A 22,578-nucleotide genomic window follows, 5' to 3' on the forward strand; every position below is an offset into this window, starting at 1 on the left:
AAATTCATGTCATTTTTATACTTGCTAAATATCAACAAAATGCCCCTGCCAATAAGTCTCATATACTGGCTGAATCTGAATCTTCTACCTGCCTTCAGGTGATCCCTTCCTAATATACCTATCTTGACAGTGCAACAGAGATAAGAAGCGCAAGGGACAATCAGCCATATTAACAAGACACTGATAACCAGTGGAAGAAACAATTTACTCTGTTTATATGCCCCCACAGTCCAATGAACTTTCAACAGTCTAGACCCAGATCTGCCAGGGTCAAACAGATTTTAAAATCAGATGTTAGCCCAGTGAACCATACTGGAAATGAATTTGGTAACCCAACTTAAATTTTAAGGGCAAAAAGGCACTTAAAACTGAAACTATTAGATAAAAACAAGCCATCCATTATATATTGTGTTATTAGCAATTAATATCTTTGCAAAGTATTTTGTGTACAAAAGTCTTTAAAACAAACTAAGACCAATTATTTTATCACATGGTGACATTCCACTGGGCTACTAGATTTAAATGTGATGATACAGTAGCCAAGATGCATCATTATACTGGTCTGTGTCTCAGGGCACAAGATTTGGTGGACCCTGCCCAGATCTGCTGTTACATGTGCCATCAAACTGGGGTCTACACAGTTCACTCTACTGATTTTTTTTCTGTAAAGAGCATATACCATGTATTCCCTTCACATTTGTATCAGTTACTGAATTTGTGCAGAATATATTTGTGTGGACAAATTGTCTTGGTGATGGTGAGTCAGATGTCTTCCAGAGCGAGTCCATGCATGCTTTTATCTGTACAAATTCATAACCTATTTATCATATAATTATATACTTTAAAAACAATGACATAAATCATTATTTTGTATACTATCAATGAAATAACAATTAAATTTTTCATCTTCATGCCAATGGATTCAGAAGAACTCACAAGTCATCCAAATATATTCTTGATGAAATAAATCATATTCATGCACATAATACCGTAATGGAGCTCTAATGTTCAATTTCTGGTAAAGTTTTCACAGCAGCAAAAATACTAGTGCTTTCTCATCTTGTCAATGAACCACATTAACTTTTGTAACAGTGTCATACCATTTTCTGCACATCTATTTTAGTATTAGATATTCGGGGTCATGGAACAAAATCGCCTCTATACCGTTCAAATGTTGTTTCAGTCCTTTTAAGTGGAAGCTCTAATTAATTTAATTTTTGCTGGTGAAAGTGAAACCAAGATGGTCACTCAGTTAATAACAAATTTTCTCTCTATTATCTGCTTTGGCAGGAAAACTGCTGACATCTGTATTGCACTGAAAATTACTTCTAAAATCTTAAATATAATGATTTCTTTTAAATGTTTCATGTTTTAACCATTAGAAGTAAAAAGAGCGAATAGCCAAATGCTGATCAGACTTCGGATCATGCCCCAACTGTATCCTAACAGTTACTACACATTGGACCTGTCCAGCAAAAGTCTTATCTAATTTGCCTGAAAGAAACCTGGAGACCGCTGATAAAATGCAGCATTATCAATTTTGAAGTTCTCGAAAGACACTGGTCAATTATTCATACTTAGACCCCTGTTGGGACTCCATTTGCTGAAAAATGACGCTAAACTCTATGACAACAACAACAACCATCAGCAAGTATAGTTGGTTCAGATCCTGCAAAGACCAGCCTGGCTGCCATGGTGCATCCTCAGGCAAGGAACTCAACTGCTTGGTACTTAATAGTCTTTTATGTGCTGATGCGCCATTCAACATCACTTACCTAAGCATTTTTTTTTACATGGAAAACTAATTTCCTGTGAGAATTATTAAAAACAAACAAGCTAAGATTTTGAATAAATCATGGTGATATTTTATGTGCAAGCAGACTTGTCTATAAACAGCACTTAAGCAACTACATAGTTTTGTGGGAAGTATAAAAGGTAATATGATTACAAAAAATTAAGAAAATGGGTTCATAATTGTTTTCTATGGATAGGTATCTGTTACAGTGTCTATTAAAGGTTACAGTGTACATGTTATCAGTACATACGTCAGAAAAAAAATGAATCACATGGGTAAGGAAACTTTCTACAATTTGATCCATTTTTGCAAATTGGAATATTTTTGTTTTTGGCTTTAATCAGCAGATATTGCTTTCACAGATGCAGCACAATGGGAATATACAATATCAAACATTATTTTCGATATACCTATTTTTTTATGGCAATGACCTTATATAGTTCTGATTAGATGGTTCTGATTAATCCTCTCAATCCAGTTCTCATTAATTTTATTACTCTGAATGTCACAACCCATAATAAGCAGATTTCCTGCCACCATGTACACTCGTAAGGTTGAGTCCAGCTACAAACAAAATAGACCCCGATTTATTGTTGGTTCTATTTATTAATCCTAACAAACTGCACAGACACAGATTCACCAGAACAATATACGATGACAGACTGGAGTCTATGCAGCTTGGACATCATTTATAAATGATTAATTATGGTGACATAATCAATAACCCAGCACATCATTTTTTTCCCACAGCAAATACTATGCTCTTCAATCAACAAGTTTAACTCAGGCCTTACAATGTATCCAATCTTCTACGAAAGATCAATAACAAATAATAATAACAGGAGATTTCTTGGATCATACTTCCAAAGAATTCAACTGGGAATGTGCAAACACTATTACCATACAAAGACTCACAAACCACTCCCTTACATGTATCAATGACTGACTGACTTGGAGGAATTGGGGACAACTGCTAACAGACCATCCCATAAGATTTTCTGGTCTATGACCAGTAGAGATAAAAAAAACCCTGAAAGGTCAAAGACTGAAAGCAACAGAACTGATGCAGAAAAATTCAAAAATGACCATTGAGTTCTGACATGGAAGGATTGTCTTTGAAACTTAGCATGAAAAAAATCATTTTCACACCAGAATCACTAATGCAAAAATAATAACTTGTTATCTACAGGCATCTAAAAGTATATAAAAAATGTTGACAACAAAAAATTTATGAAAACCCTAAAGGTAAGCTGTATTTTCTGAATACTTTTTCTTGTCACATTTATCATCTAAAATGAAGTAAATCTGCATGTCAATAAACGCTGCAGAGTTCTTTAATACAGGAGATTCAGACCCACCAAAGGTTAAATGCAGCAATTCTAAATTCTAATAATGTATATCATTAACTACATCAAAAGCCTGATCCATGGGATATGGACAGTCTGAATTCTTGCAATTGTACAATTTTTATAGCTTTTTGAAAGATTAATGACAGAAGTGACCCTATATGCAGTACAAGTTTGACTATGTTCCTTAAAGGACAATTTCAAAGTCTACAATCTCACCGTGTTAGTTTACTTTTCTGATTTCATTTGATTAATGAGAAGTCACCCTATATGCTGAAAAGTTTGAAATGTGTCAACTGACAACAGCACTTGTACTATTTTTAGTAAGCTTAGCTCATCTATGACTAAAAAGACCCTAAAAGGGTCTATGCAAATTGCTTTAGTCTGATTGATACATGATACACAAAGCTAAAAATCATCCATAATATACAGTAGTATAAGGTCAATAAGGGTTTGGAGTGGGATGGGTTTAGTCAAACTCCTCATCTTCTGCCCCTTCTAGTTAAAAGCGGTACACTTTTGGGTGGAAAATTTGCCATTAATGAATAGCAAATCCTCTTTTCATTATCAAAACAAAAAACCTCCTGAAAAGTTGTTTAATATTTCATAATATTGCTTGTGAAATTTATACAACTCCTACTGCCATAATGGTACTTTGATTTTCCATGATGAATTGCAAGATACCAGGCACTTAAAAGCTACACCACTTTCTGTTTCAGTTAAAACAAGAAAGACAACCATATATCTACTCGCATATACGTCGAGTCTAACTGCAAACAACATAAATTCTGATCTGCAGTATCATAATGCGCCTTCAGATCAGGGTCTATGTTGTTTGTTCTACTGATTACTCCTAAAAAAACTGCACAGATCCAGATCTGCTGGTGCATAATGTGTCTGCAGACCTCGGTTGGGGTTTGCAGTTGGGACCATCTTATCAGCAAGTATATATGGTAATGTCTTTGCATGTGATAGGCTGTCTAGTTAAGTGAAAAACTGTGTATACATATCAAATCCAAAAGGTATCTTCTTTCTTATGTTTCATATTAAATTTTACTTGTTACAACCATCTCAAAGCATACATGACTACAAAGTGTATAAATAGTTACAGGTATAAAAAGTAGTGTATGCATTTCATATCTTCATTGGCATCCAGAAAAAGGCATCATAACCTTACAAAATAGTTGGAAAATATCATCACAAACTGTAAACCAATTTATGTCAAGCCATACAAAGTCTTGCAACACTAATATTCAACCAAATGTTCAAAATTTGCATGATACTGCATCCAGCTTTTGACTTTGCTAAACTTGTTGACTAAGAATGTATCTATCAGTAGATATAACATTAAACTATATGCTTGTGTAAAATGCATAAATCAAAACCCAGATATGCCATCAAATCATGTACCAGAAATTCAAGGTCAATGTAATTCCTTCTGTTTATGTTTGCACACACTATGTGTAAACCCTGCTCAAAATGGTAGATTATGTAATGTCAGGTGCAGGTCAACTATCTTCAGAATTTTATAAGCATGGTAAACAGGGAAATACCTGTAAGCCATGAATGAAAACTACTAATTACTGCACACTAAATGTGTTCTCTGTTGATATGCAGTTGTACTGCCCTTCAACAGTTCATCAGCCAAGTTCCCATCAGTTTCCATTTTTCCCTTGTGTTTTGACCCTTATCTCTGTACACCCTCCAGATGGCAGGGTGACTGTGTAGCTCAGACACCTGCCCATCTGTGTTGGCTGCCAGTTCTTTTCTTCCTCCTAGCCAGATCAGACTGGACATTCTTTCTACTGTCTGGGAAGATCTATTATGACATGCAAGTTACAACAAACTTTACTGGGGATGGTTCCATACGACCTACTTTCATGGTCTATTACTTTCAAACTGGTTTGTCCATAATAGTTATTGCTGTATGTATAGCAAACAAGTACAAACTTACCTTAATTGGTGATCCATTCATAATGAAATACAATCTGATGCATTACTGCTTGAGAACATATATTATGATGTATAACATTATATTCGTTACTATAAAAATAATGTATTTCATACAAAGATTAGGGATCAACATGCCAAAAGCTCAAAATGTTTACATATTTCATGATAATTGTAGAACAAATTAAATATGGTATGTTATAATTACAGAGTATGTGGTTACTAAGAAAGGTGAAGTTAGAGTTATCAACTCTCCAAATGATGCGCTTTTCCGACAGGTTTCCTGAAGAACCATATACAAATCCTGAAACATTAACTGTTATGTTACAAGAGTATGGAATGCTAGAACTTTCTTAAGATGAAAACTTTAATTAATTTACAAACTTCTATATATGATATTCTTTTCTGCAAACTTCTTTATATGATGTATTTTTGTCCTTTCAGTGTGTAGAAATTTCTTCATGTGGTGCTATTATCTTTATATCATGCAGTAAAATTGAGAACTTTATATTCAGTCGAATTTACCTGTATCAGGTTAAAACTTCTTTATCATGATAAGCAAAGACAGAACTTTCACAGGCATGTGAATCAATATAATTTGTAACCAGGCAATGCGATTTAAATAGTTTTTTGTCTCTCCTGTGTAAGGTAAGACAAAGGTATCTCTTCTTCAAAATATGTCACATTTATGGCAAGATTCTGTATCCAAGTTCTTAATATCATGTGTATTTCACATAAGTTGCTGGATTCCCATAAAACTTATACATAATATTACTACTTCTAAAGCTCATACACTGATATGCCAGGCAGTTCTGACTTGCCCTCAGTTAGCTGAAAGCTGGTGACATTGTTGACAATGATAGAGTGCACTGGAAAAAAAAAAAATTAAATGTATGTCTATATCACTGGAAAGATCCTATTAAACTTGGGGATATTTTTGTTTCAAATATTTGATATAAATATCAATAATGGTGTTGTATGCATGTTTTTGAAAGTCAGATTTCTTGTACAAAATTTGAAATTTTAGTATTAGTATTATAGTACTCCAATCTACTTGGTGTTCCTCAGTTGGTAGAGCACTGGACATGTAATCCAATGACTATGAGACTGATACCGGCTTGGGTCAGCCTAAGTCAGCTACCTTGGAATGTCGGTATGAAAGACACTTAGTTCCCCCGATTCCTCAGCATGACATAGTCAAGTAAAAAGTTCCAATTAAAACCAACCATCCAATCTGGCTGCATAAACAAAAAGTTGTCTCATCATAATGATACTGAAACTAAGCACTTCATTCCATGGAACCATCATATTCATATTACAATAACTTGGACGTGTTGCTGGACAAAAACCATAGACATCTACGCTGTTTTGTATGGCTGAAATACAGCATGGTACAGACTAAAAATTTAAAACAAAGTGTGCAAGTAAGGCTTTGGTAGATATAAACTATAAAACATAAACAATTATGCATAATGTTGATACTTCGTAAAATATACTTGATGTGAAGCACCTATTGTGCTCTTCATCTTCTGTGTCATTGTCTCAAGTGTTTCGGGTGAGAGTCACATTGCTAAATTAAGTATAAATAGTAAAATCTCAAGGCAATGGAGTCAAGTTAAAAATACCAGCACATGCCATATTTAAACATGACGCTAGGCATTTTTACTAAACAGATGGATGCAAAGTCTCAATACATGAAAGCTGGTATGTGCCTACTATCAATGCAATGTTGCAAATATTATTTGCTGATACATTTATGCATATTATTCAACCCTGCTATTTTCAGAGCACAGCATGAATCAATACAATGATCCTACAATGATCCCTGAAATTTATACTTTGTCCTCCATTCTGGCAATGATTATGCCACATATAAAAGGTTTTGTATGATTTTCCAATGAGAATTTCATTTCCATGCAGGAAAATCACCAGCGATGCTACTTAAATGAAGAAAATACTGTATGACTATCATTTACCTATTGAGTAATTCATAATGAATTATGGGTAATGGCACTGAAATGGCAGAGAAAAAAACTTCATGAGATACTCCATCAACTTTATCAATTCGCTGTCAATTTATAAATTTGTATTTTACCATATATATACACACTTAAGTTGAGTCCAACAGCAAACAATATAGCTTCTGATCTGCCATAGTATAATGCACCTGCAGATCAGAGTTTCTTTTGTTTATTCCAATGATTATTCTTTACAAACTGCACAGACACAGATCTGCAGGCACATTATGCACCTGCAGATCTGGGTCTGTGCAGTATGCAGTTGGAATCATCTTTTAAGCAAGTATATATGGTATGACTATAATGTCAATTTTTCACATTAAGACTATATTCTATGAACCACTGATTCATATTGGTGCTGGAGTATTTTATTCCCTACCTGTGTCCACAAAGAAAGCTACATGTACTATTCAAAACTGTATCGCAATTTTTTTTTATTTCCTTGATTTTCAACAGTATAATTCAGAATCCAAAATTTTCATTATAAAATTAGTTCTACAAAATCCACGAGGCTAGATAACAACCCATAACACGTTTTATTTGGTCATAAGGAGCTTCAAGTATAGTCATGCTATTCTAACAATAAGCAATTCTCTCCATTATGACTTTGGTTTTTGAAAGATCTGGTAAATTGAACAGAATGCATCAAACTTCTTAGAGAAATCAACCTTCATGGCATTATCTCATTATAACATCATCAAACAAGGATGGGCAAACTACAAGTATATATATTGGAGGAGATAACTTAGGCCAATGCCTCGTCCTAGCTTGAATATAGCCAGGATTTTTGCTTAAAAATATGGTGCTCAAAGTCAGTTAAAATGCCAATTTCTTGATATGCACTGTCACTACACGTGACATCTGGTAAAAAAATCTGACCACTGTTTTATCTACAAAAGTGCTCAGTAATAAATATTAGCACCATCATCAACTGATACACAAGAAACAACTATGAGAAGCTACTGGCAAGTTTTCTCACTTACCCACATTAGTCAAACTAGAGACAAAGGACTCAGGAGTGAAGGCAGTGTTCAGTTAAGGTCAGCACTTTAGACCACCTGGCCACTTGGAGCCCCTCAATGTGCAGAAAGAATGTATCTTCTTTAGGTCACAGACATTAAAATTTCACATTTTGACCCAAAATGATAGGGTTTTTCTTTACCTCAAGTACAATGCATCAACAAAGTATGGTAACTGTAGAAGTGGAGAAATTCACTTATTGCACAAAAACTATTATTCTTCAAGTGACCTTGACCTTTGCACTTTTTACCCCAAAATTGACAGGGTTCATCCTAACACAATGTGCATGCTATCCAAGCCATGCTCAAAATATGGTAACTGTAGATCATATACAACTCTAGTTATTGTGGAGAAATGAAAATGAAAAAGGTTGTATACCTGCAGACATAAAAACACATCCAACAAAATAAGCACCACCTTATGGCAGGCATATAACAAAAGTCCCTCTCATGATCTGATGCTCAACTGGCTAAAAAGAACAACTAGGAATTCAAGATAAGACCATTTCTTTTTTCTTATTGCTAAACGTTAAAAACATGGGTAACATTTCTAAGCAACAAGCTTTTCAAATTGGTTATTGCAGCAACCATACTGGATGCAAGATCGGCATCATTTTCATACAAGACATCATTAGAACATAGAGATCCATCAAGAATATGACCATTTGTTTAACAGAAGTAGGAATAACACAATTTTCAAGATGGCCACCATGGTGGACATACTGGATGTCACATCAACACCATTTTCATTTACGACCAAGTAAATAGGACTTAGCAAATACCACAGTCCAACATCCAGGACTTCATTTTCGAAGTAAGGCCAGTAAAAAAATGTAAGCCACTGGGGTTCAGGATTAATGCTTCTTTTCCAAATTATAGAACTGTTGGGCAAGTCCTTATATTCATGCCATAATCACTTTGTCTACCTTAATTTGACCATTCATGCTCTCCATGCATACTGAATGATTTATTCTACCCCTTTCCATGTATTTACTTACATCCTGTATCACACGTACCAGTGGTCGCTGATAATTTACATGTGTGCACATTTTGTTCCTGCTTGACTTGATTCTGACCTAACTGACCAAACTACTGCCCAGTCAAAACATGCCAAATGAAACAAAACCAGTATGATTTATTAGCAGTATTTTAAATGGCTTTGCTGTACTGTGTTTACTCATAACAGATCCTTATAAATGACTCACCCTTTAATTTTAATACAGTGAGTCAATCCAATTAAATTAATGAAAGTCACTTTACTGACATTAGTGTTGGTTCCCTTTATGAACTGATTAAATGTTAGTGATGATTCTTTAAATTTTAAATGATTAACTTCCAAGTGCAATATTGCACTTGATGCAAAACAATTACACTAATTAAAGAACTGTCCGTTCATTTTTAAACAGCAAATTGTATACTATGATAACTTTTGGAAGTAGTTGTCAATCAAGTTGATATTAATTATGTGGATAAAATAAGTTTAATAAATTATTTTCACAAGAAAGATAAATCAGAAAGACTGGAAGAAGGAAAATTCATGTGTAAGTGTAGGAACAAAAAAAAAACGATTGTCACTGAGTTTGACATAAATATTTCTACAAATAAACATCAGCTAGATGCTGTAACGATAACAAATGATGAATATGATACTAATATTATGACCAACAAGGTATCATAAGAAGTCTATTCATGAAAGCCCATGTTGATAGAATCATCCATTAGAGTAGAGAAAAAATGTTTTCAAAATAGTCTGACATATTTGATTTGGTGACCATATTGTTACAATGTTCATATAGGACCAACAAGACATCATAAGAAGTCATTAGTAAAAAGCACATGTCAATATGACTTTCCATTCAATAGTGATAACAAGATTTTCAAGATGATCACTGTGGTGGTCATACTGGATGTCCAAATAACACCATTTTCATTTAGGACCAACTAGAATATGGGATAAATGTGTGTGTGTGTTTGTGTAAAGTTTAAAGGCAATCTACCAAGTAGCTTTGGAAGAGTAGCAATAACTTGTGTAAACAGACATATGGACAAAGGATGACAGACCATCTTGTGGGCTCTTTTGTTCTAAGACCAGTTTAGCTAAAAATGAGCAACAACAGACACTGAGACAAAAAAGTCTCCATCACATTTATCATGGAACTGCAAGTCCTTTCACTATTTCCTTGTGTATACTGCAGAACCCATTGATAGTACTACTTACTTACATTATTCCATGTCTGAAAATGTGTAATTTTCCGAACCAAGGGAATTCATATAAAAATGTACTTACCCTGGCATGGGTGGCATGGGTTTCTGAATCTGCGGGTGCATATCGGGAGTTTTCGAATCTGGCTGTCGATTTTTCTGGTGTCGTAACAATAACAGCCTCCCTAACTCTTCACACCACATAGACAACAGACCTGAAACAGAAAAATTGAGAGTTCTGGAAATTATGTCATTAAGCAATTTGCCTAAAATGATGATGAAACCCCTTAACCATGGCATAAAAATGACATGTGCATGAAGAAAACAAGCATGGAAGACATTAGTAAATAAAGCTACTAACAAACAAAATACACTACCATTTATACTTGCTTATGATTCAAGTCAAACGGCAAACAACAAAGATCATGATCTGCATTAGCATAATGTAACTGCAGATCAGGATCTATTTTGATTATTCTACTGATTAAGTAGGAAAAAACTGAAGAGACCCAGAAATGATGGCGCATTATGTGATGTCAGATCTGGGTCTTTGCAGCTTGCAGTTGAACTCGGCTTACAAGTGAGTACATATGGTAGATCTGCCCATAATTCCATGCTTATGAATACTTTGCACAAGATATCAAGTCCCCCCCAAACATTTAGAACCAAAATAGACAGAGAGATCTAAAAGTACAAATCTAAATGTTGAATATTGGGAGTTCTTTTCAAGATACAAATGCACAAAGTTTAACGAAATTATCCGACTTAGTTCAGGAGATTTTAACTGGACATGTGTTGTCAGTTGGTTATTATGGGTTAAATGCCATTTTTTAGCATGTGATAATCTATACATGGCAGCCAGTATATTTGGTGGAGGAAGCTATTGTCAAGATTCTTCACTTACCCATGTTGACCAAGCCTAAGACTCGAACCTATGTGGACATAGGTGAGATTGTCGGTGATCTGTAAAGGCAAGTGATTTAGACCATGTGCCAGCCAGGGATATGGACAAGAGTGAAAAGGATGGATGGATGGACACAATTTTTACAAAACATGATACAAATGCATAGGGACATTAACAAACATGTAGCAGTCAGACAGGCAAGATGACCCTATACAAAATGCCATTTGTCATTTATCTATACATGGTATCTTACAGTTATAAAGAGCTCTGCAACTCCAAAGTGTAATATCAACTTTGGGAAATGTAATTTATTGCTCAAAACTGAACAATATTTCCCATAATTTATCTTCTACACTTTTAATGCATTATGATACACATATAATAATATTAATGCTGACATGCAGAATCATTTTTGTATGCCTTTGACACACTACATACCATTATCACAAGATTGATTATTTGCATAATTACCTGGATGGCAAATTAACAGAGTAGAGCTGAGGAATACTTGCCTAGTTTTATTGAATAAAGTTTCTTAAACCTCTTATGCATGCACAAAGTTCCTTACAAAAATCTAAGATGACACTGCTCTGTACCTACAATGGCTATCCATTTGATCCAGAATCAAACAAAAAATTTGTTCTCTGTGCTACGTTTCACTGACGGACTCCAGTCCAACATACCTATCCGACCTCACCCATGTGTATACACCAGCATGATACTTGCGCTCCTCTTCTGACAATCATATACTCATTATTCCCACTAAGAAAACAAAGTCATATGGACAGCGTTCTTTTGCATACCAGGGCCCAGCAACGTGGAATTAATTGCCCACTGAACTCGACACAAAGACACAGTGATTACATTCAAGAGTGCTCTTAAAACTCACTTATTTCGACTACAAGAACAAACTTAAAGACCTAATAATGTTTCCTACCTTAAATATTTTCAGCATTGTTTTTTATGTTTTCTAATTTCATGGAGTTTGTTTTTATAATCATACCATTATGTTTTTTATGTTATATGTGTTGCCTAATGATGTAAAGCGCCTAGAGCCTAGAGCTTCTAAAGATTAGGCACTATACAAAGTCCTCATTATTATTATTATTATTATGATAACAATGGACAAAACTTTGTGCAATCTTTTCAATCATTTTTATTTATTCTGTTTTCAAGGTCAAAACAAAATCTTTGTTGCTTTTAATAGAACTTTTAACATATTATTCACTGTATCATGCTGAAGTAAAACGGGAGTCTACACACACATCCTCCAACCCACCCAGGCAAGAGATACTGGCTGTCCTGTGCAGGTATCAAACCCTTGACCATTGGATTATATGCTCTACCAACTGAGCAATCACAGCTCATTATCTGATCTGACTGCTAAAGGCCAAATTTTGGCATTTGATATGTCCATATGTTTGCACATACTAATGTTATGAAAAAGTGGTTTCTGCTCACTCATCCTTTTGTAGACAGCCTATTGCAATAGGTTTTCCCCACCTATGCCAAGTTATATTAGGGTCCTGATAAGAAGGCCATGGCTGTATCATGTCCCAGTTAGGAGATCTCTTCTTAGTGGAAACTAGCTTGGCCGTCGTACAGTGCTTTGCCTCATACAATGGCCCTCTATTATCCAAATGTAAGACAAAAGTTTGCAACATATAGAGAGTCAAAAAATATTATTTTTCCTGTTTACTTTAATCACAGATAAATAGAGCACATGATCCCATATTAGTGTGTCTTGTGGAATTTGGTCAAAATTATTACTTAGGTCAGTACCCATGAATGTAGTCTTTGACTATTTTTTGAGCAAGTTTTCCTCTCCCATTTTGGTGGTGATACATAAGTTAAGATTTAGGCATTTTTCAAAAATTGATTTAAAGGTAACTGTTCATCTTTAGAATATGATCATTAATGTGCAGTCTGTGTATTTTAGTGATAATGCAGTGAATAATGAAGCACTACTGATGGATGGGAAGTGAATTCTGTGATCCAATGCACATTGTTTGGTTAACAGTCCAGCCTCTCCAAACAAATACAAGTTAAACCAAACAAGAACTTCACTGGGAGTCCATATTATAATGATACTTTAGATCAACATACAGTTTATTAGAATCTGTACACAATGAAAGTTCAGTAGTGGTAAATAAATGTAGGGACATTATAGAAAATATAATTGTGATCTGAGCTACTCAAGTTGCAGGGAATAACTAAATGCCATGTTCCAGAGTTACTTCCTACTGGTACTGCTCTTAATTGTGGGAGCTGATTTTTGAGATAGCCCCTCAACAGCTTTGTCTACCATGCTGTGTTCTGACTTGCTATTTGGTGTGACTAACAAGCTAAACGAAGGCAGCTCTAACCAGCTCTTTCTTTTGTAGCAGCAGGTCAAACATGGGTCAGATTTCTATGCAGGTTCTGCTGGGATTGTTTATGTTTGAAGTGCTGCCCCATGTTTCAGCTTGCACATTGATATAATTGGATCTTGAAAGATATCCCGCTGATAAACCTAAACCACAATTCAGATTCAACATATTTACTGGGTATCCTACTTAAATGGCCCTTTCATCTGACAGACAATAAGAGGACAGTACAACAGTATTTAAGGAATACTGGAAGCTTGCATCAAATTTCAAATAGCATATTTAAATGGTATTTTTAAAAATTTATCTGGAGCAACTCAGGCACAAAAAAAGATTCCATGTAGTGCATAGACTCTTGATTCTAATTACTGATGAATCTAGAAGAGTCTGGATTCTAACTACTGATGAACCTAGAGTCTGGATTCTAATTACTGATGAATCTATGAGTCTGGATTCTAATTACTGATGAATCTAGGAGTCTGGATTCTAATTACTGATATATCTAGGAGTCTAGATTCTAATTACTGATGTATCTAGAATCTAATTACTGATGAATCTAAGAGTCTAGATTCTAATTACTGATGAACCTATAGGAGTCTGGATTCTAACTGCTGACGAATCAAGGAGTCTGGATTCTAATTACGGATGAATCTAGAGGAGTCTGGATTCTAATTACTGATCAATCTAGAGGAGACTGTTATTTTATATACTGATAAATCTAAGAGTCAAATAATTTAGAACTTTCATAAAAGTAAAAAAAAAAAATATATAAAAACAAAAACCATGCATACACTAAATAGTGTATGAAATAATGCAATTTATATTAACCTGAAGTGGCAATGAGTGCTAAACAGCTTATAACATACTTCTGGAGCAATGATCAAAGGTGACAGAGTGGTTAACATGCTGGACTGTTGACTGAAAAAGTGTACATCAAAATCCTGCCATCAGATCAGCCCAAGTTGGGTACTAAGGTATGTCCTTGAGCAAGGTACATCACTTCACTTGCCTTGAGATTAAATAGCCAAGTTGTGTTGCTATGCCATAAACCACCAAACAAAACCCACATGTGTGTGTGTGTGTTATTTGGATTTTTAATGAAGCTTTAACAATATTTCAGTCATATTGCTATGATGTCTGCAGTTTACAGTGATGTCCAGCACTGGAACATCATGCCACAGACATGTAGCATGATGTCTCACACAGTCACATTATCCTAACACCAATTTTTAAATTCTTTGGTATGACTCGACCAGGGTTTGAACTCACAACCTCCTGCATCCCTGATCGATGCTCTAACCACTATGCCATCAAAGTGGTCATTGCAAAAAAGTTTTATTTTCTTGCATGTAAATACATCTAAATAAAGCTGAATCATTTGCAAAACCATGCTTGCCTAGTAAAGCAATAACAATCAACAGTGAATGTTTCCAAATCGAGAAACAAATCAAGCTTGGGTCTCAAAATGAAACATCTCAAGTATACAAACACCTGAAGATTCAAAAGTGCATGCATTACCACAAAAAAAGTTGTGGGTGGATCCAGGAGTATTATTTAGGGGGAGTGTTAACAAGACAGCATGAGGGCTATGTTATGGATGCCTCTGGTAGGGGCAATTTCCAACATTTTAAGCATTTCTAAAGCATAAATTTAACTATTTAACTGTAAAGAACACTTTTCTTATGAGATATTTCATGCTGAAGGGGGTGGGATAGAGGAAGCATTGGGGTGAAGTGGGGAAGAAACACTGAATGTTATTCATTTAAATCAAACTCTGGGAAAATCTTTCAAAAGTTGCTCATGCCTACATTTTTCAATGCCTCTATTATCAAGGTACCTTATTAGCATTTTTCTACTCTGCAAATAAATCTTTTAAACAAAAAATTGAAAATACTAGAGATACAAAATATTCCATACTTTTTTATCTATATTTTACACTAGTTTTTGCAGATTTTCTACAGTTATGAAAAGCAAATAAATATGTTCCAACCTCTCAGTAGACAGACATGCCTACATCAGTTCATACACAGTATAATCAATCAGAGTGAATCAGAGTGAACTGGTTGTATTAGCCTAAATTATGTACACAGGGTACATAAACTGTATAGATACAGAACATTAATAGTGTAGTGAAAGCTGAGGATCAGAAACTGCACTTTTATTCCAAGAATATTATTTATAAAATATCAGATCATAACGTCTGCCTTGCTCTTGGTAAACATTTCCTAGCTTTCAAGAATAAAATAACAATTTTATCTCAAATTAACAGTTTCAGTAGACATTTTCTGGCAGCCGTTTAGATGCATATTGAAAGCTTAAAAGACCCCCTCCAAATCTTAAGCAGATGAGAGGGAGAAAAAAAACTAACTTTCTGCACTGAAAATTGTATTGTTATGAAAACAATACATCCATTATAAACACGAAAGCAATGCAAGTATTATAAACATGAAAGCAATGCATGTATTATAAACATGATAGCAATGCATGTATTATAAACATGATAGCAATGCATGTATTATAAACACGAAAGCAATGCATGTATTATAAACATGATAGCAATGCATGTATTATAAACATGATAGCAATGCATGTATTATAAACATGAAAGCAATGCATGTATTATAAACATGATAGCAATGCATGTATTATAAACACGAAAGCAATGCATGTATTATAAACATGATAGCAATGCATGTATTATAAACATGAAAGTAATGCATGTATTATAAACACGAAAGCAATGCATGTATTATAAACATGATAGCAATGCATGTATTATAAACACGAAAGCAATGCATGTATTATAAACATGATAGCAATGCATGTATTATAAACATGATAGCAATGCATGTATTATAAACATGATAGCAATGCATGTATTATAAACATGATAGCAATGCATGTATTATAAACATGAAAGCAATGCATGTATTATAAACATGAAAGCAATGCATGTATTATAAACACGAAAGCAATGCATGTATTATAAACACGAAAGCAATGCATGTATTATAAACACGAAAGCAATGCATGTATTATAAACATGAAAGTAATGCATGTATTATAAACACGAAAGCAATGCATGTATTATAAACACGAAAGCAATGCATGTATTATAAACATGATAGCAATGCATGTATTATAAACATGATAGCAATGCATGTATTATAAACATGAAAGCAATGCATGTATTATAAACATGATAGCAATGCATGTATTATAAACACGAAAGCAATGCATGTATTATAAACATGATAGCAATGCATGTATTATAAACATGAAAGTAATGCATGTATTATAAACACGAAAGCAATGCATGTATTATAAACATGATAGCAATGCATGTATTATAAACACGAAAGCAATGCATGTATTATAAACATGATAGCAATGCATGTATTATAAACATGATAGCAATGCATGTATTATAAACATGATAGCAATGCATGTATTATAAACATGATAGCAATGCATGTATTATAAACATGAAAGCAATGCATGTATTATAAACATGAAAGCAATGCATGTATTATAAACACGAAAGCAATGCATGTATTATAAACATGATAGCAATGCATGTATTATAAACATGAAAGTAATGCATGTATTATAAACACGAAAGCAATGCATGTATTATAAACACGAAAGCAATGCATGTATTATAAACACGAAAGCAATGCATGTATTATAAACACGAAAGCAATGCATGTATTATAAACACGAAAGCAATGCATGTATTATAAACACGAAAGTAATGCATGTATTATAAACACGAAAGCAATGCATGTATTATAAACACAAAAGCAATGCATGTATTATAAACACGAAAGCAATGCATGTATTATAAACACGATAGCAATGCATGTATTATAAACACGAAAGCAATGCATGTATTATAAACACGAAAGCAATGCATGTATTATAAACATGGTCAGGGACTGCATGTCGAATTAATGAGAAAAGCATTGCCAAAACTTTAACCAAAATAAAAACTGTTGATGACGCAGATGTTGGAAACTGACTGCCGTTTCTTGACTTAGAATGTAAATTTTTACACTGTACCATAATTTTACAATTAACTAGATTTTACTATTATACTGCTTATAGAAGAAACTAATCAATAAACAATAATTTCCCCAGTCATAATTGCTCTGCTTCTGCATGCATTACCATGGTGTAGTTTTTTTTTACTATTAGCTATTGCCACTACCACCACTACTTTCCAGTGTTTTGGAAGTCATCATAGCTCAGATGGTGAAGCATCCAACTCCTGTTACTTGAGTTGCAAGTTTGATACCCACCATGCCAGCCTGGACTGGCTACCTGGTGTCCTTTCTATGCCAATGTGTTAAAATTGCTGTTAAAAACCAACTAACCAATCTTTAATTTCCTGTATTATATTTCACCTTCTGCTGGAAGTTGTGGTAATGTGAAAAAGGGAAGCAACACTATAATAGCTTCATATACATGTACTTCACATGAGATCGTAACTTTTACCTACATAGACCTGTATACCATACTTGTGGTGAATTTTCAACATACAGATGTCTGATCTCACTCTTACACAATTTAGAGTGGTATGGTTAATTTCTCCCTCACAGATAAAATGCAAAAAAACAAATGTTTGAAGGCTGTAAAATACATTTTGCTCATGCCTAGATTTCAGTAAAGTGCCATAAAAGAAAAGCAACCTATTTACCTCCAACAAAATAACCATTCTTACTATTAAAAATAAAACATACCAATTATGTCTTGGTATATTTTGTAACCCATGCTGAAAATAACAAGACCAATATTGGCACTCTGAAGGACACCTGCACCTAAACTGATGCTTTTATTAATGTGGCTAACAAAGAAATTTACCAAACTTGTCCTATATATTACATCTTAAAACAAGCTAGGTCTGTTTATTTTACTGGGTAATACAGTAGAACTTGTCTTGAAAGACCACCCTTCTGCCAAACAATAATGGTCTCTCAAGACAGGTGGTTTATTATAACAGGTCATAACACTATATAATCAATAAATCTGTGCATGGAGATCCTGGTCTCTAAAAACAGGTGATCTCTCAGAGCAGTTGTCTCTCAAGAGAGGTATCACCATATATGGTAATAGCAATTTGTTTTTCAAGTTCCCTATGATGGATAGTTAAAGGTTCAGTAGTTAGCTTGCTGGTATGTATCAAGACCAGGCTACTGTGGGCTATATCGCCTTGGCGGGAATATAACCTTTCATACAGTAATGTGCTGCTGAACACAAAACCAAGCCAAATCAAACCACCAAATAATATACCACATGACTCTTTAAGATGAACCTGAAGACTCTTTAACACGAATCTGGTGTCCTGGTGACTCTTCAACATTAACCTGATTAACTTTTTACCATTAACCAGACTCTTTAACATTAACCTGATTACTTTTTGACAATACCTGACTCTTTACCATAACCTGCTGACTTTTTGACATTAATCTAAGGACTCTTTATCATTAACATGATGACTCTTTAAGTTTTAATCTGAGGATTCCTTTAACACTAACCTGATGACTGTTTAACATTAATCTGAGGATTCCTTTAACATTAACCTTATGACTTTTTAACATTAATCTTATGACCTTTTAACATTAATCTGAGGACTCTTTATCATTAACATGATGACTCTTTAAATTTTAATCTGAGGATTCCTTTAACATTAACCTAATGACTGTTTAACATTAATCTGAGGACTCCTTTAACGTTAACCTAATGACTGTTTAACATTAATCTGAGGACTCCTTTAACGTTAACCTAATGACTGTTTAACATTAATCTGAGGACTCCTTTAACGTTAACCTAATGACTGTTTAACATTAATCTGAGGACTCCTTTAACCATATGACTTAAACATTAATGTCAGACTCTTCAACATTAACTTGATGAACTTCAACATTTCAGCAAATTCAGTTCTAGAATTAATAATTTCATGAAGAAGATTAACCAAAGATAGGAGTGATACTGATTCAAATGAAAAGTGGAGTAGTGGTTGAGGGGAAAGGAGGAATATTTCTTTCTGCAAGACAATTGAAAGCAGCAAGTATTTCAACACGTCAATGATGTTGTCTCCAGCACAGGCATCCTAACAATACTTTTCTCAAGATCCAAATGAAATATATAAAAAAATATTTGATAATAAAATCAAATCTTGAACTTTGTGTGTTGTTTCCCACACTATTTCGGGCCACTGCTTCAATCAGAATAACAGCGTTATGTTGGATGCAATGACTACCCATATTATGCAAATCTATTAAGCACAGTTTCTACCCATTTGTTCATATATGCAAAAAAGTATCTAAACACAATCTCCCTGATGTACATAACCTTATCTTTTTTAAATGCCATTTTAAGACGATAGTGTGGTAAAAAAAACTGCTGATTATTATGGACTGATTGTTTCCTCATGCTTTTCAATTTCCTGTTGTGCATGAAGCTATTTCTTATCCCTGTCTACACCAATGTCTTGATATCACTTGCATGTACTATTAGCAGTATATTTGTCTGTCCATCTGTATGTACTCAGTAAAATATTTATCCAACAGCCTAATCCTACAACAAATCCATTTTGTATACCAAAATCCATCTACACCCTTGAACAACTACTGTATATACTTGCTTATAAGACCAGTCCAACTGCAAACTGCACAGAACAGATCTGCTGTCACATAATTCACCAGCGTATCTTGATCTCTGCAGTTTGTAGAGAGCAATCAATATAACAAGGGAGACCCTGATCTGCAGGCACATTACGCTACAATAGATCAGGATTGTTGTTGTTTACAGTCTGACTTTACTTAGAAGTGGGTACAGATGACATCTATTACATACAACATGGCCCTACCATGTGGATGATCACTTATTTCGCCTGCAAGAACAAACTTAAAGATCTAATAATGTTTCCTGCCTGAAATATTCTCAGCATGTTTTTTATATCATTTTTTTAATGTTTTTTCTAATTTCATGGTGTTTGTTTTTGAAATAATATTATTATGTTTTTTATCTTATAGGTGTTGTCTAATGTTGTAAAGCGCTTAGAGCTTCTAAAGATTAGGCGCTATACAAAGTCCTCATTATTATTATTATTATTCTTATTATGATCACATTTAGAGCAGTAAAACCTGTGTATGTACCAATGTTATTTTAATGATATTGTCTTATTTCGGTGTCAGTGTGTGTGATGCGATTTTGATTTTTAACATAGCTTTAACAATTTTTAAGTCATATCGCTACGATGTCTGCAGTGTGGCAGTTTATAGTGATGTCTAGCACTGAGGCATCATGACGCAGACATGTAGCATGACCCAGTCACATTATCCTGACACCAGGCCGACCAGTCCTAATACTAACCTCTTAATGCTGAGCCCCAAGTGAGGCAGCTGTTATTATCATTTTTGTAAGTCTTTGGTATGTCTTGGCCATGGATCAAACCCATGACATCTTGCATCTGAGGCAGATGCTCACACCACTACGCCACCAGCGCTGTCTATTTCAGTGTCATGAAGTTTCCTCATTTCCATTATTTCGGTGCGAATTTGTAGTTTATTGTCCTACAGACTGTCCTTAACATATCTACAATTAGAGAATGCAAATGCATAGGTTCCAATACTGTTATACTGCAGAGCGTCCTTTTAAAAAAAACCTAATAAACATACAGAGACATAACAACATAGACAAATGAAAATACAGTTCCCTGGGGTTTGGTGGCCATAAAGCATTTTGACTGTATATTTTAGGAACACGATGAAATTGAAACATACATACAATAAGTCTGTTCTTCTTAATTCAGGCTGCATTAATTTGTTTTCATTAGTTGATTTTTTTTTGCTTTTGTTGAGAAATAAAGATATTTAAAATAAGCATGGAATATAATTTGTTATTTGACAAGATTTCTATTCTGATATAGAATACAAATAAGAAACTGAACATATATTTATAGTATCATATTCTGCTGAGATTCTTAAACCAAATAGGGTAGTATTTGCAGTTAAGCATACCACATTGATCTTTCAATAGTGATGTGAAATTAGGTAAGAGTTTTTACAACAGGACAATCTACAGTATTAGTAATTCTGATTTAGTGTCACTTATTTGTCCATGAACATCTTACAAAATGGTCAGGTACTCATACATTTTAAGTACTGCTTATCTTTTTAGTTCAGTTTTCAAGTTTTTAAAATATTTTTGGATCATATTCCTCACCAAAAATTCAAATGCCTTTTCATGGAAGAGATAGATGCATTCTAAATTTGTTTGAATTCTGTGTAAAAGAATGTTACCATTAGCAATGACTATTTCATTACCAAAGAAATTAGACACCAAATTAGACAATTGGTGTAATTATATAAAAAGCCAGATTATTTGATCTACCAGTTGTATCACAATGGCATGTGTAAGATAATTTTTGGACTTGTGGTGGAGTAATGAGAAACATTCTACCAAATGTTATAAATTCAAGGAATTTTTTCAGAGCTTGTTGCTTTGTAAAGATGACTTAATTATCTGTAATGTATTGGTAACGAAGTGGGTCTCCAGGGGGCATAACTGAGAGGATCAGTCAGTCCATTAGTTATTGAGCTCAACAGAATGGCTAAAACCTTTATTTCTGTTGTTCACAGCTATCCAGGTCCACATTTTCAACATAATCCACAGTGTTTTTCAATAGTGAATCATAAAATGAATGATTGCACCCAAATGTATGGTCAGGAAGTCAAAACATTTTTCTTATAATCTCCCTGCAACTATGTATGTATGTGTGTATGTATGTATGTATATGTGTGTGTGTGTGTGTGTGTGTGCATATATATGTATGTATCTTTGTGCGTGTGTGTGTGTATGTATGTATGGATGTGTGTGTGTTAATGGCACATCAGCACAATCCCAACTATATTGTGCCTAGGAAATTTAGATATGCCAAAAAGTGCATACAAAATGAAAACAAAGTTTAAAAG

The 22,578-nt window shown here is 34.1% G+C and overlaps 1 protein-coding gene across 3 annotated transcripts in view; it reads right to left on the bottom strand.

Moving 5' to 3' along the window:
- LOC149803406 (zinc finger MIZ domain-containing protein 1-like) overlaps nt 1-22,578 on the bottom strand; it is a 410,193-nt gene that overhangs the window by 53,728 nt on the left and 333,887 nt on the right. For all 3 annotated transcript variants that reach the window (XM_089953103.1, XM_089953102.1, XM_089953104.1), the window contains one exon: nt 10,416-10,545. In XM_089953103.1, the coding sequence (XP_089809229.1) occupies nt 10,416-10,545 (130 nt within the window). The remainder of the gene's footprint in view (nt 1-10,415; nt 10,546-22,578) is intronic.

This window comes from Sinohyriopsis cumingii, chromosome 3 (assembly GCF_028554795.1).
Source record: "Sinohyriopsis cumingii isolate HCF-2022 chromosome 3, ASM2855479v2, whole genome shotgun sequence".
Taxonomy (NCBI): Eukaryota; Metazoa; Mollusca; class Bivalvia; order Unionida; family Unionidae; genus Sinohyriopsis; species Sinohyriopsis cumingii.